This window comes from Gracilinanus agilis, chromosome 2 (genome assembly GCF_016433145.1).
Source record: "Gracilinanus agilis isolate LMUSP501 chromosome 2, AgileGrace, whole genome shotgun sequence".
Lineage (NCBI taxonomy): Eukaryota > Metazoa > Chordata > Mammalia > Didelphimorphia > Didelphidae > Gracilinanus > Gracilinanus agilis.
The window spans coordinates 466,885,976-466,901,380 of record NC_058131.1 but is presented as its reverse complement, the minus strand read 5'-3'; the positions used below and the strand labels follow the sequence as shown (position 1 = coordinate 466,901,380).

The 15,405-nt window shown below is 37.8% G+C and overlaps 1 protein-coding gene across 1 annotated transcript; it reads right to left on the bottom strand.

Annotated features, from left to right (window-relative positions):
* Positions 1-13,251: 13,251 nt before the first annotated feature.
* On the bottom strand, positions 13,252-14,800 carry TMEM30B (transmembrane protein 30B). The gene has a single exon (XM_044662016.1). It carries the CDS (start codon positions 14,461-14,463, stop codon positions 13,399-13,401), a length of 1,065 nt encoding a protein of 354 aa, XP_044517951.1. The 5' UTR covers positions 14,464-14,800; the 3' UTR covers positions 13,252-13,398.
* Between the last annotated feature and the right edge of the window lie 605 nt (positions 14,801-15,405).

Below are 15,405 nucleotides of genomic sequence, written 5' to 3'. Positions count from 1 at the left end.
TGTATTGGAGCTCTCTCTGTTGAAAGGAGAGTGACACACAGCTTTGTGACTTGCCTTATAATAATTTTATACTTCAAAGGAAGTAGAAAATAACAAAGGGGAATTCTTCTCTGGATTTAGTTCTCTCCAACAGGGAGGAACTGGTTTCTGGAGGGTGAGATTAATAAGAATGCTTTGGGGAAGTGACTATTCCCATCCTTGAGTTTGTGATAAAGGAGAAGTGGGGCAGGATCTGATGTGAACCTTGATTTGAGGAGAACACATCCAAATTGTTTTAAGGAAAGTTAAGTAGTATGGGCAAAAATTCCAAGGGGAAATTAACTGGGAATGATGAGGGTAGGCAGTGTCCCAGATCCATAATAAAAATCAGAAACCTGAAATGCCCCATGCTATAGCTTTTTTCCATCACCTTGGTCTTTTCCATCACCCTGGACATACTATCTGTAACATCCTTAAATAAATATTTTTATATGTTAAGATGAAGGGATCTGAGTTGCAACACTTTGGACAAGAACCAGTTTGCTCTCCCACCACAAAACTTGTTCTCCCACAACAGGAAAAGATGAGAATCCCCAAGAATTAAATTTGGAAAACAAAGAGGGAAACAATTCTGATGAGGAAAAATATGAGTTGTCTGAAGAAGCCACTGTGAACACTTAGAAAACTCATTAACCAACTTAGCACATATTTTTAAAAATGTACAAAAGATGGAAGTAAATCCAGGTATAGGAACTGATAAGAATCCTGAAAGGACTAGCTAAAGAAGATTGATCTTTGGTCTGGAAAGACTAGGACAAAAATGCCAAGAGAGAGCTGATATCCAAATGAAGACAGAAGTTCTTAAAAGGGTATTTAATTGTTCTTGATGATTTAAAGTAATATAGCCCAAATAAACTACATTCTGAGATATTTAAAGAACTAGCAGATATAATTGCTGAACCAGTCTCAATGATATTTGAAAGTTCAAAAGGAAGAAGGGAAGGATCACAAGACTGGAGAATAGCAAATGTTTCAATTTCAAAAAAAGGAAGATAATGGAATCTGCAAATTATAGGCCAGTAAGCTTTAATTCATTCCTTGGATTTCTAGAATGAATCATTCAAGAAGTGGTTAATGAATATCTGGAAGAGGAAATAATTATCTCACAGAATCTGCATGAATTCTTCAACAACAGGTTAAGCCACAATATTTCCTTTTCTGACAGTAATACATGCTGGTAGATTAGGGGAGCAAAGTAGATTTAGTTTACTTTTATTTTAGCAAAGTGATAATAAAGTATCTTAAAATAGTCTTATGGAAAAGATAAAGAGATACAGACTTGATAATTCAGTTAAGTGGATTTTTAACTGATTTAAAGCTCAGAACTTAGTCACTAATAGTTTTATATCATTTTGACATGAGGTCTCTAATAGAGATATATGTAGTTTAGCATTTGTAAATAATGTAATGACATTTAGACAATATTAGCAATACAAAAATAAATACAATAAATCAATACAAAATAAAGGAATATTCTATATGTATAAGATAAATGAATCAGTATAAAAATATCTTGATAGACTAGAACACTAATTGAGCTGAAGGTTAAGCTGAAGATTAAATATAATTAAATTTTAAATTGAACTAAAATGGAAAGGAGACACTGCAATACAATGGGAAAGCCCTGGATTTAGAGATGAGAGCCAGGCTTTGAACAAATCACTTAGCCATCTTTGTAAAATGAGAAGGCTAGATGAGATAACCTCTAGGGTCCTTCCAAGTCTAAATTTGTGATCTCTTCTGAACAGTGATTTCCAAAATAGGTTGTACAAGACAATCTTTGTGAGGTATTTTTTGGCAAGAATAGCCATTAAAACCAAGTATTGAATTGGTACTTAGACAGTTAAGTGTTTCAGTGAATAGAGTGCCAGACTCATCTTCCTGAGTTCAACTCTACCTTCAGACACTTACTAGCTGTGTGACCCTGAGCAAATGACTTATCCCTGTTTGCCTCTTTCCTTATTAATAAAATGAGCTGGAAAAGGAAATTGCAAACCATTCCATTATCTTTGTACGGAAAGTTAATATTTTGTACCCCTTTTTGGCCCCCAAAACAATTTTTTTATTTTAAATTTCAAACAGTTTTGATGTGGGCTGACAGTCAGTAGTGAGGAGGTAGTAATAAGAATGGAACCCTCACACTCTGAAATTTCTAAACATCAACTACAAAACCTATAGTTTCAGAATTAGTCAAGCATGAATTGCAAATTGATCAATTACCCATTCTGTATCCTAGATCTGTAATATTCTATATTGAGCATGAGCTCTGTCCCTAATCTGTTTTTATTAATTGCTTATATTGTCTCAGAATTATAAGATATAATTATCTATAATGGTCCTCCAATGTACCATATCGCCCCCTATCCCCATGTTCTCATTCTAGAAAGACACCAAGACCTCTCCTACATTGATGAATGATTACAAGGTGGACAATGGGAAACATGGAACCTGCACACTAGGGACTCTGGCATTCCAGAAGAATCCTCCAAATGTGCTCATGTTCCTTATTCCCTGTGACAACAAACCCCAAAACACACCTACAATTGAATTTGGCCAAGCCCACCTTCTAGGGTTTGGGGAAAGGTGAAGATTTCTCTGGAATGGGAGATGACAAGCTCCCAAACCCCAATAAATATGCCAACCTTGATCCCGAGGGTGTGGAAGTTCCACTCCTCAGTGGAAGCTGCCACTCTACAGTGGAACTGCTGCTCCATACTATCCACTCCAAAAAAGCTACTCTACTAGCCTTTGGGCTAGTCCATCAGCCCTAAGGTTCCCTGAATAGCATCCAGACTATTCCACAAGCCATTAAGCTATTATTATACCACCATAAACTACTTCTTCTTCAAATAAAATTCTTTTCTTACTTCTGGACTGAACAGAGTTTGAGTCTCCCATTCTGCTACAAACTTGGGTGTGTTTCTCCCATCAGTTTGATTTTTAGACCTTAAGCCAGAACTGTGTCTCCTTGAGGTCTGAGGTCTCTCTTCTTTTGTCTTTCCTAAAGACTGGCAGTGTTGAGACCTGCTCTTTGATTATCCATAAATTATCTCAGACAATAAGATCAGCTGGTTCTAACTGCCATTTGGGAAAAAGTACACGTGTTATGTAATCATTTTGGATTATCACCTGTTGCTCTTAGCCTCTGGAAGACCTGCCTCTTGTCCTGATTGAGGTCTGAGTCTTCCAGTCAGAGAGGCTTTGGAAAGGGACATCACAAAGAGTGTAAATTGATAAAGGCAACAGGAAGTGGGGTGTTTTTTGTATTTTTTTGGGGGGGAGCCTGGAACTGAGGAGTAGGTGGCTAAAAGAGCTAGCCAGTCAGGTGGCTCCTGCTTCTCCCTTCCCCCATTGCCTGCTTTTTGCTATTTAATAAATAATAATTATAAAAATAATATATGGTCTGCAGAGAATCTTAATCATTACATTTGCAAGGAAAAACCCTAAATGGGGTCACTAAGTACCAGACATGACTCAACAAGAACAACATTGAAGTAAATTGAACTTAATCACCTGACCACCAAATCACAAAATGTTAAATTAATATTTCAAATAAAATGAAATACATTACATATTACTGTTATTAAATATCACTTGATATTTTTAATGTTTAGTGAGAAAAAACTATTTATGTAATTATTAAAATGGAAATTTAAAAAATATTCTTGTGTTTTTACATTTCATTTTCTGTATTGTAGAATGTGAATATTAGTTATTACTTATTATTTATTAATAAAAAGTACAAATTTTGGAAATCAAAAACTTGTAAGATTAGAATCATTCTCAAGACAACTCTCAAAGCTAGCAATGAAACTGTTTTCTCTACTAAGGATGAACTCAAAGTTCATGAAGTCTAGAGAATTCAGAACTTTTCCTTCTATACGGAAATTTCAAATTCAGAAACACAATGTCCTTGAAGTCCCCTCTCAGGCTACAAGGAAATATGTCTTCTGTTGTCATGTATTTCTACTGTATGCTATCTTTACCACTTCTGGTAGAAAGAGGGTGAGAAATTTCTCCCTCCCCATGCTGCACTTTGGAAAAAAAGATAAAATTAAATGAATGAGTTCTCAAATACTGAGAGTCCCAGAAAAGTGAGCCCACAAGTAGAAGTGTTTCCTTTTCTGTCAGTCAACTACTGAGTCACACCAATTGCCTTCAAGGAATATTGTTGTTAAGTAACTTCAGTCATGTCTGACTCTTCTTGACCCTGTTTGGGGTATTCTTGGCAAAAATACTGGAGTAGTTTAACATTTCTTTCTCCAGCTTATTTTATAGATGATGAAACTGAAGCCAGCAAGGTTAAGTGACTTGCCCAGGGTCACACAGTTAATAAGTATCTGAGGTCAAAGTTGAACTCACTAAAATGAATCTTCCTGACCTCAGATCAGGCATTCAATAGAGTGGATGACTAGACTAGACAGGTAGCTGCCCAAACAATGGCTCAGATCCTTATCTTATCAAATTGAGAAAATGCTTGGATTTCATCTGGAATTCCAAGATCCATCTCCCTCCTCTTAAGTTGCTTACAAACAAATGCAAAATAATTGAGATGGAGAGTCAAATGTGATATCTTAGGCTTTGTAATTGTAGAGTTTTCTATAAATAGGAGTTATTATGTTTCAAAACTTGTAAATTAAGAATACAGTTGAATAGTTCTTTAAGAGCACTGAAAACAAATTGGAAAAATACATAGAATGATCCTACTGAATATAAAGGTGCCATGACAGCCTTTCACAAGTAGTTTTTTCTCATACTTAGAATGTGGTCATAATAGTAGAAATTACTTCATTGGAATTTCTGTAGTTCTTTGTCCCTTGGTACAGGTTTCAAGTTTAATTGTAACTTTAAAAATGAACTACAATTATGCCAGGTTTTTCAAAGACCTTTTACTGTCCTTATTTTTTTTAATGATTATTGGGAAAAGACAACCACATACATTTAAAAAATGTAGTGAATTTTGCTTCAAAACTAAAAGATGCACTTATTTGCATGTGTGCACATCCAACAAAAATTTCTCAGAATCATTGTTGAAGAAGCAGAGTTGTAATATGTGAAATATATATCCAATGATCTTAGAGCTTTCCTCCATTTTCATATTTCTTGGATTATTGATGTTTGGCTGAAGATCTATCATCCAATTCACATAAGAAGCTTTAAAGAAATAATAGCAGAAGCCATCATTCATCAGAGCTCAAAATCTCCCTTATAGTCTTCCGTCCTGGATTCTAGTTCCCCACCCTTCTTTGTTAGCTTTGAGAGAATAATACCAGACAGTTTCTTAACTTGTTTTCCAGAGCAGGAAAAGGTTTAACATAACAAGATTTTATAGTTCTTCCCTAAGAACATATATTACTTTAACAAAATAAAAATACCTTCCCCTTATCATGCATTATTCTTTTACATATACAATTTGCCTGACGTATTGGAGTAATATTCCATGGTTTCCTAGGACTTGGGAGTTTATGGCCCTTCTGTGGCAGATCAGACTAAACATAACTCATTCATAGCTACTTAGTGTTCTGGGAAATAAACCCCTGAACTTAAATAACTATGGTGTGACCTCTGTAAAATATTATTTATGATTTTAAAACTACTATTATGTAGATATCACAATGTGCCAAATGTTATAAAACAAACACTAGTCAGCAAATAGTGCACTTTACTATTCTGCTCAATTTTGCTTTTGATTCTGGATATTTCCCTACAAATGCTAGTGTATTACTGTATATACTAAATGGCTTCCTTCATAGTAAACAAAAGAAATGAATTCTCTATACTTTCATATTATAGATTATTATGGTTCACCACAGTAAATGAAGAAAAAATTGTTCTCCATAAAGACCTGCAACCTGGAGTAAATATTCCAAACATATTACAAACTGCAGTTAAATAGAGAAAACATTGATTAGCCTTAAATACAGAGCCACTGTTCCTATAACTAAGAGATTAATATAACCTATCTGTTATTCAGCACATTCAAGCTGTTAATATAGAATACTAACTAGATAGATCCAAATACTTGGATAAAGATGTAGATAAAGATATAAAAGGTATCTATATGCAAAATGCAAAAATATACACCCATCCAAATGCATGCATATAGGAGTCAACTCAAAAGGAACAGAAGTTCTTGGTTTGCACAAGCCAGGTTCAAACTTGAAGACTTCTCAAGATCACTTTTTGCTACTCATGCTTTTCCTGGGAATATTCAAATTTCTTTCACTTTTTGGTCTAATCTGGGTATCCTCAGTTCCCTTACAGATAAATACTCCTGGCTATGAAGGTATGGAACATAGAACTTGCTTATTATATCAATAAAAAATATATTCTCACTAGGCACATAGATAATAAAGAAAACTTCTTTCTGATGAGTTATATTTCTTGCAGTAGACCAGTATAGTCAAGTTGGACTTATATACTCCGAGGTTGCCCCTCATACTATGTAGGAAATGATTTAGAGTTTGCTAAGGAATCAAACAACCTACCCCCTTTCATATGTTCTACCTTCCCCATGGATCATCTAATCCAGATATAGGGCTCTCCACTGGAACTGAGGTCCCCCAAGAAAGGAAATAATTCAGGATCTCTAGAGCTGACCTTCTCTACCCTAGATCTGCACAGTGAAGGGCAAGATCATAGGATCCTAGAAGTAGAGTTGGCTGTGGAGGACTGGTTTTGTGTCTTTCATACTATAATTTAGCACTTCATTGTTCCTTGGTCCTGGTTCCCACAGTTCCCAACTTGAATCAGCAACTCAACTTGGCCCATGAACTTACATCACTCTGCTCCTACCACACAACAACTGCCAGCTTCAGTTCTATGAGTCAGTTCTCCCTCTGTCCCTCCACCCTGCAGTGCCTTAAATTATTGCTAATTATTCCCCAGACTCAATGCTGCCTTAAAAAAGTACTAGAGGGGGGCAGCTGGGTGGCTCAGTGGAGTGAGAGTCAGGCCTAGAGACAGGAGGTCCTAGGTTCAAACCTGGCCTCAGCCACTTCCCAGCTGTGTGACCCTGGGCAAGTCACTTGACCCCCATTGCCCACCCTTACCAATCTTCCACCTATGAGACAATACACTGAAGTACAAGGGTTTAAAAAAAATTATATAAAAAAAAAGTACTAGAAACATTAAGGAGAAAATTTGGTAGCCACTGTTAGCAATCTTGCTGTAACTAAAAAACCCTGTGATATTCACATGCATTTCAGACTAGAGATCAATTTCCTTTTTGCATATTTCCATGTTCCCCAATTCCTTTCTCTATAAGGCAATGTAGTAAATATAATCTCTGGGTGAAATAATGGAGTACTTTGTTCCTTTATAAGTATAATTATCAATAATGCTATTGTTATGAATATATGAATAATTATTATATTATAAAGCCAATTATCAATAAATGTATAATCACCAATCATATTATCCAAAAGTAGGCTTATTAGTAAATGTGAGCTAACTTCTCCTTATAAGGTGAGATTTAAGAAATAACAAAATTTTTCTGTAATATGCTTCTGATCCAGATGAGTCTTCTTAATCTTTATGTCCTTTTTTGTTAAATGTTAAATGAGAAAAAATGAATGTACTCTGAGTTGCAATATTTAATATATGAAAAAAGAATCAATGTCCCTTCACTTGTTGTTACATTTTGGACTGTTAATATGAATGTGTGCAGCCGTGTGATGCAGTGGATATAGCACCCCTCCTGGAATCAGGAAGACCTGAATTCAAATCCAGTCTCAGATATAACTTACTAGTTTTTGTGACCCTGGGAAAGTCTTAACCCTGTTTATCTCTTCCTCATCTATATTGAGCTGGAGAAGGAAATAGCAAACCATTTCAATATCTTTGCCAAGAAAAACCCAAATGGGGGGGTGTCACGTGACTGAAATGAATAAAGAAAAGAGCAAAAATGTGGAAGTACTCTTTTAAATTTGATGAATGGCATGGATTTTTCAAGTATTCTCCGCATCACTGATCCATACTTCTGTCCTCATAACTAGGTATTTTCAGAATCCACTCTAAAATTTTTGAGGTATGTTGAGATGCACTGGGAGAAAGGAAAAGAGAAAAGTAGAACAGGGAAAATCTTACATAAAAGAGGCATGGAAAGAAGAACTTTTACAATGGAGGGGAAAATAAAAGGGTGATAGTAGGCAATGCTCCAGACTCACTCTCATCAGAACTGATTCAAAGAGAGGTAAATATATATACACATCCACACATTCATGTATAGAAATGTGACACTCAATAGGGAAGGGGAGTAGGAGCAGGGTGATCATAAGAGAGGGCAGATTAAGGGAGGCAGAGATTAGAAGCAAAATAGACTTGAAGAGGAACAGGATAAAAGGAGAGGAAGAAACAGAAGATAATGTGATGGAGGGAAATGCACTAAATAATCAGTATTATTGTGAATAGGATAAACTCACCCATAAAACAGAAACAAATAGCAGAACAGACTAGAAACCAGAATCCAACAATATGTTGTTTATAAGAGATATATTTGAAACAGAAACACTTAAAAGATTGGAGTAGAATCTGATATGCTTCAACTGAAGTGAAAATAGTAGGGGTAGCAATCATGGCCTTAAAGTAAAAGCAAAAATAGACTTAAAAGGAATAAAAGAGGAGACTAAATTTTGCTAAAAAGGTACCATAAACAATGAAGTAACATCAAAAAAAAATGTAAAGTAAGTTTCTGATAAAGGCCTCATTTGTCAAATATACTGGATATGGAACTGTGTCAAATTTGGAAAAAACTTGAGCCATTCCCCAACTGATAAATTGTCAAAGGTTATAAATAGGAAGATTTCAGAATAAATCAAAGCTACCTGTAGTCTAGAAAAATTGTTCTAAATCACTGATTAGAGAAATGCAAACTAAAACAACTCTGAGGTACCACCTCACACCAGTCAGAAATGATAAAAGATTGGAGGAGATGAGGAGATAATAGGTATACTAATGAACTGCTGGTAGAATATTGAATTGGTCCAACAACTATCTGGAGAACAATTTGAAACTATTTCCAAAGAACTTTAAAATCTTTGACCCAACAACACCGCTTATTAAATCTGTATTCCAAAAGGATCAAAGAAAAACAAAAAGGGTCTATGTCTAAAAAATATATTTATAGTAGTTCTTTTTGGGGTGGGCAAAGAATCAGAAATAGAGAAGATGCTCATCAGCTGGGGAAAAACTGAGCAAGTTGTGGCATATGATTGTGATGGAGCACTATTGTTCTATAGGAAATGATGAGAGAACTGATTTCAGAAAAACATGGCAAAACTTTATGAACTGAAGCAAACTGAAGTGAGAACTAGGAGACCATTGAGTATAGTGACAGCAATGTAAAGATGTTCAGCTGTGAAAGACTTGGCTACTCTGATCAATACAATGATATAAAACAATTCTAAAGAATTCATGTTGAAAAAATGCTATCCACTGTTAGAGAGAACTGAACTCTGTGCAAATTGAAGTATAATTTTCTCACCTTATTTTTCTTGCTTTCATTTTTGAAATACAGCTAGTATGGAAATGTTTTCCATGATTTCACATGTATAACTGATAACATATTGAATTTTTCATTGGGCAGGGGTGGAACAAAGGGAGAGAACTTGGAACTAAAAATTTTTAAAGAAAATGTTTACAAAATAAATAATAAAAATTTTAAAATAAAGATAAATTGAAGACTGAGTATACAGCATACTCAAAAAGGAGAGTAAATAAGAGGACAAACATGATTTTTTTATTCTCTCTCAGTAAGTAGATTAACATGAAAACTCATTGATTAGTTTTTAAATATACAGACTGATGCAATAATCTATAAGAAACATTGAAATAAGAAAATTTTAGCTCCCCAATATACAAAAACACATACAGTAAATTCTATTATCTAGCCAAGTTCAAGGAATTTGCTGCATAAAAAACCTGAGTGAAGCTAATAAAAAATTACATTGTTTAATAATATTCACTTTGGTTCAGACCTGTGCTTTCACTGATCAAGAAAACACTTGATGAAATTTCCTTTAGCAATGCAAATCAACAATTATTCTATAATTTATAATCTTCAGGAGTTGAGTGGAGCACTGAAAAGTTATGACTTGCTAAGAATCAAATGGTCAAGTTTGTCAGAGGCAGGTCTTGAATCCAAATCAATTTTCAAGGTCAGTTCTTTATCCATCACACCATCCTGCTTCTCAATTTTTCAAAAAAAGAAGGTATTATATTGAATATAATGAAAAATGTTTTTGGTAATTCAGAATCTACTCAATTGCCATGTTCAGTAGCATGATCCCAAGACCAGTGTGCAATAGTGGAAAGAATAACAGAATTATAGAATTGAGAGTTGGAAGGGACTCCGGAAGCCATCTAACCTAAACCATACATAAAAGGAATGCCAACTATAAGATACCCAACAAGAGAACAAGGTTGTTCAGGCTCTTGAAAAAGCTTTCTAATGATGGGCAACCTATTACTTCTTCAGGGAAATCATTCCAGTTTTAGAAAGCTTTGTTCTGAAGCTTTTCTCTGACATTGAACAAATTTACCTCCTTATAGCTTTCTATTGTTCAAAGTTTATGGCCAATTTTGAGAAACTCTAGTTCCTATTCTACAACAGCCCTTCAAATATTTCAAGATAATTACCATGTTTTCGGTCTTCTCTTATCCAGGATAAATGTGTCCTGTTTTCTTCATCTGATCCTCACATGATAGGGTCTCAGGGTCCTTCACCATCCTGGATACTTTCCTCTGGACATTCTCCAGCTTATCAATGTCCTTTTTTTAAACCATGATACTCAGGCCCAGCTCTACCACCAGGCTATAATGTGACTTGTAGAATCTTAGGAACTGAAAGCAAGCTTAGAGATATAGTTCAAACTTGGGACAAGTCGTTTCACTTTTGAGTTTGTAAAGTAAGGGGCTTGTGCAAATTATCTATAAAGTCTCTTCCACCTCAAAAGTTCCATTAGTCTGTAACTCTCCAGCTCCTAAAATAGTGCCTGAAATATTAAGCTCTTATTTATTATATTCATGTAAAGAATTTTAAATTAATAAAAGTTCTGTACATATGCATGCATGCACCAGAATAAAGTAGATAAGATGGAGATTGCACAGCTGTTTAAAATCCCATTGAAGTTTAAAGACAATACAATTAAAAGAATTTTTCACAATCACTTGAAAGATCGCAAAAAATATTCAATCCAGAGTTTAAAACAAAGTTTGAAAAAGTTCTTCAAATTTCAGGTTGCACCATTTTCCTCAGCCCACAGCATTAATTTAAAAGATGTAACCTTTATTTTTAGAACATAACTTGGAAGAGAAGTTGCTTCTGGGGTCTTTAGAATAACTAAGCATCCAGGCACTTCTCATTAAGGTCAACAAAAGAATGAAATGAGAAGTTTCTGAGAGGAAGTGGAAAAAGAATCTTGCCAGATTCCTACTGCTGGCCTAGGAAAGCAAATGCTTCTTATTGGGAGAGAAATGCCATACACAGGATCAACAAATGAAGTTTCTGTTAAAGCAAAAAAAAATTAACAGTTTGATTTTGTGTTCTTAGTTTACTCTGAAGTCCTTTCCCCTGAATGGAATTGTTTGACCATTCTGGAAGTTATTTGGTATACAGAGAGTTCTAGAAAATCAAGGATATTTTTATTTATAGAAAGTATATGTGGTTGGAATGCAGGTTCTCAAATATAACAAGGCAAATTATTTCAACACAGGGAAAGAAAGTCTGGTCAAGTATAAGCCTTGTAGAGTGCTTAGAGATCTGGACTTTGAAATCGGGAAGATCTAGTTTAGAATCCTGTTTGATTCTTCTGAGGTTATGTGACTCTGAACAGGATATTCGGTCTTTTTGAACCTATGTTCACTCCCTTGTAAAATGGAGATATTACCTGTTGGGCCTATCTCATAGGTTTAGGGCTCAACTGAATAATATATACAAAACAGTCTGCAGAATGCAATACCATATCAATTAGCTATTAGTAGTAGTAAAATACCCTGTACTCAAATACCAAGTGAGTTAGTATGAATATTCTCTTGCAGATACATTTGCAAAAATAATCTAGGTTCCAATTATTTTTGCAGAAACATGTCAATCATGCCTTCAACACAATAAACTATAGAAAGGGAAAAATTAGATTAATACTTCCTTAGAAAGTAAAATCATTATTTACAAGGCATGATTATTATTATTGTTTGGGGAAGCACCATGATATAGTGGAAAGGACACCCGGTTTAGTGTCACAAAATTTATTATTTGTGTTCCAGTTTTGCCAGTACTTGTTGTGTATCCTTAAGCAAGCCCATCCCTCTTGGGCCTCCATTAATTCAACTGTAAAATTAGGGAATACATAAAAATCTGACTGCTTGAAATCTACAACTTTATACTCAACATAATCTGTGGCAATGATTTAGAAACCTGATTATCCAAATAAAAGGGTAAAGGTAAATTTATCTGAAATTCAGGTCAATCTCCCAGAGGGGTAATTAGAAATGGGGTTGCATACTACAGAAAGCTCACAGAGCTGAGGGAATGGGATGGGGTGGGATAAGAAAGGAGGTGGGTAAATCGCAAAGGACTGGTAAATCAGTTCAACTTCTCAAAACATGAAAGAGGGGAAGGGGAAATGTCTTGAACTTCAGGTCCACCATCCAATCAGCTCCCCAGCAACAATTAGGAACCGAATTAAACACAGAGGGATGAAGGGATGATGGAAAGGAAGCGTCAAGCAGTTAAGACAAGGCAAAAAAAAGTTCAATCTCTTTGAAAGAGGTGGAGGGTAAATTTCCCTGACCCTCAGATCTATTCTCCAAACAGTTCCACAAGAATAATTAGGAATTGAATTGCAAGGGAGACAGGATGGAAGAGAAAAGGTAAGGAAAAGGTAGCTCAAAAAGCTCAAGACTCCATCCATCTCTAATCCTGGGGAAAGAGATAGGGTAATCTCCCTGGCCTTCAACAAATCAGTTCCACCTGGAGTATTCAGAATTGGGTTACATAGGGAATGGGATAGGGTGGGGTTGAGGAAAAAAGTATTTAAAGACGTAGCTCAAAAAAGCTAGTAAGATCTAATCAACTTCCAAACTCTGAAAGTAGTGGAGAGGGAAATTTCTCTAGACTTTATCCAAACAGCTCCAGACAATAGGAATTGTTAAGGAATCAGGAATTTTGCTTAGAAAACAAATATAAGGAATTATGAATTTTGCTAGGGGGAATTCACAAATAAGTTATGGTCGAGAAGGAAGTGTTTAAGGAGGTAAAAAATTTGCTCAAAACGTTTGCAAGAAGACACCTCGGTAAGAAATGGTATGGAGGAGGTAGGGAGCTGCAGAGAGCAGCTACCAGCAGCTTCTCAGCTTGGGTCACTCGTCGTCATCTCCGTCGCCATTCTCGTCCTGATACCGGATGTACACGACGAGCATGACGAAGCCAGTGACAATGCAGAGGGAGCCAAAAGTCAGGTAGGCGATGCCCAGGAAGGGATTCTTGCCCCCCATCCACGAGATGCTGCTGAAGATGATGCGCTTCTGGCCCCCGAAGGCGAGGACCGGATAGTTGTAGGTGATATTCACGCAGTAGGTCCCGCGTGGCAGCCCAGCTGAGTAGTTGCCATGGCGGATGCGTGCGTACAGCTTGCGGAACGTGGGCAGCGCTGCTGTGCGCATCCACACCACGAAATCCTGATTCACGAAGCCTGTGTTGTTGGGATCCGGGCTTAGGTCATAGACTGGACGAGGCCAGTTGGGCGGCTTGGCTGTGCCATGAAAGGCCAGCTTCAGGCTGCCGTTGATGGGTGCCGGATTGTGGAACTTGACGTGGTAGTCTGTCCACCAAGCGATGCCGGTGCGGTCCAGCGGCACCTCGACGTAGGGGCCATTGGGCTGGCGCTGGTGCAGCAGCTTGAATGAGTCGTTGAAGAGGCTGTTGGCTATGGCGCCGCACGGAGCGATGGGCAGGCCGGTGGAACTGCGCTGGTAGGGCGCGCACTCATTGGCGGGGTGACGCAGCGCACTCGCCAGCCCACTGAGCTGCTCGTTGTCTCGCGAGACCACGTAGCGGCGGTTATTCTGGTAAAAGTTGGACAATTCATAGTAGAGGAACACAGGGCCCTGGAAGAGCTCAGGCAGTGAGAAGCACCACTGGCAGGTGCAGTTGGCGTGGGGCGGGGCTACTCGCTCCCCGACCCGGGCGCAGGCCGTGCAATTGCCGGTGCCTGGCTCGCCCGTGTAGTCGTACTCCATCTCCTTGATGCCATTGGAGGAGTAGTAGAGGCCTAGGCCCAAACCGATGAAGGCCAAGCCCACGCAGAAAAAGAGCGGCAGGGTGATGCTGGCCGACAGCAGCGGCTGCCAGGCCGGCAGGCGCTGTTGCGTAAAGGCTGTGTTGTCTGGCTGGTTGGCCCCGGGCGACGTCGCGCTCCAGGCCATGGCGGCAGCTAGCCCCACTCTGGCGGACGTCGTTGAGCTGGCTGAAATCCCAGCCCTGGAACCAAGAACCGGGGCGACCCCTTCCTCCTTTCTCCCCTTTCCCTACCTCCGGGAGTCCGACTGCCGATCTCTTCCCCCTCCACTCGGGTCAGGTGTCCACGCACTTCCATGTACCGCTTCAGCCCAAGGTGAACCCTCTCCCTGGTTCCGCCTTCTACCTGTGTAACAAGCTGCACCCCACCCTCGGGCTCCAATTTTTTTTTTTTCCTGGCTTCAGGTTTCAGAAACGTATACTCGGGGTTCTCACTCCGCCCCTCCAGGTGAATGGCAGCCCAAGGTTGCCTCTGACTGGTGCTGATATCCTTTCAGGTGGATCTTAGTTTCACTTTTGTTAATGCAAGCAGGTGATTGGAATCTCTGGTCTGGTCTCACTGCACTTGCCTTCTTAGAAACCTTATTTCTTATCTAGCTTGAAACCTAGTATCGAGAGGCTGCTGCTTTTTCCCTTTTCTTGGTTTTAAGATTTCCATCTATAAGTTCATTTTAACGTGGAAAAGGTAAGTTATCAGAGCATCCGGTCTCTGTAAGAGGGGCTCTACACCCCGCTTAGTTTCCAGCCTCTTAAGGAATTTTATGTTGCTTTTTTTTTTCATTCATAGGAAACTGATTTTCTAAGCTAAGGCACCACTTTCATTGCTTATCTAAGAAAGACTTGTGATCCCCACCTCCATTTCAGCAATCCACTAAGATATATACTTTTATTCAAAAGGGAGCAGTCTTCATAAGTCTTCCGAGTTCTGGAATAATCCTTTTTGATCACAGATGACTCACCTATCTCACTCCCCTATTCCTCCCAGACCTGTTCTTCACTTTTAGCAAGACCTTTGGTTCCTAAGTTGCAACCTGCCTTTCCAGTCAGTTCACTTTGTATTCCTTTCTTCC

Coding starts and splice junctions, on each gene's coding strand:
- TMEM30B (XM_044662016.1), bottom strand. CDS start 14,463: ATGGCCTGGAGCGCGACGTCGCCCGGGGCCAACCAGCCAGACAACACA.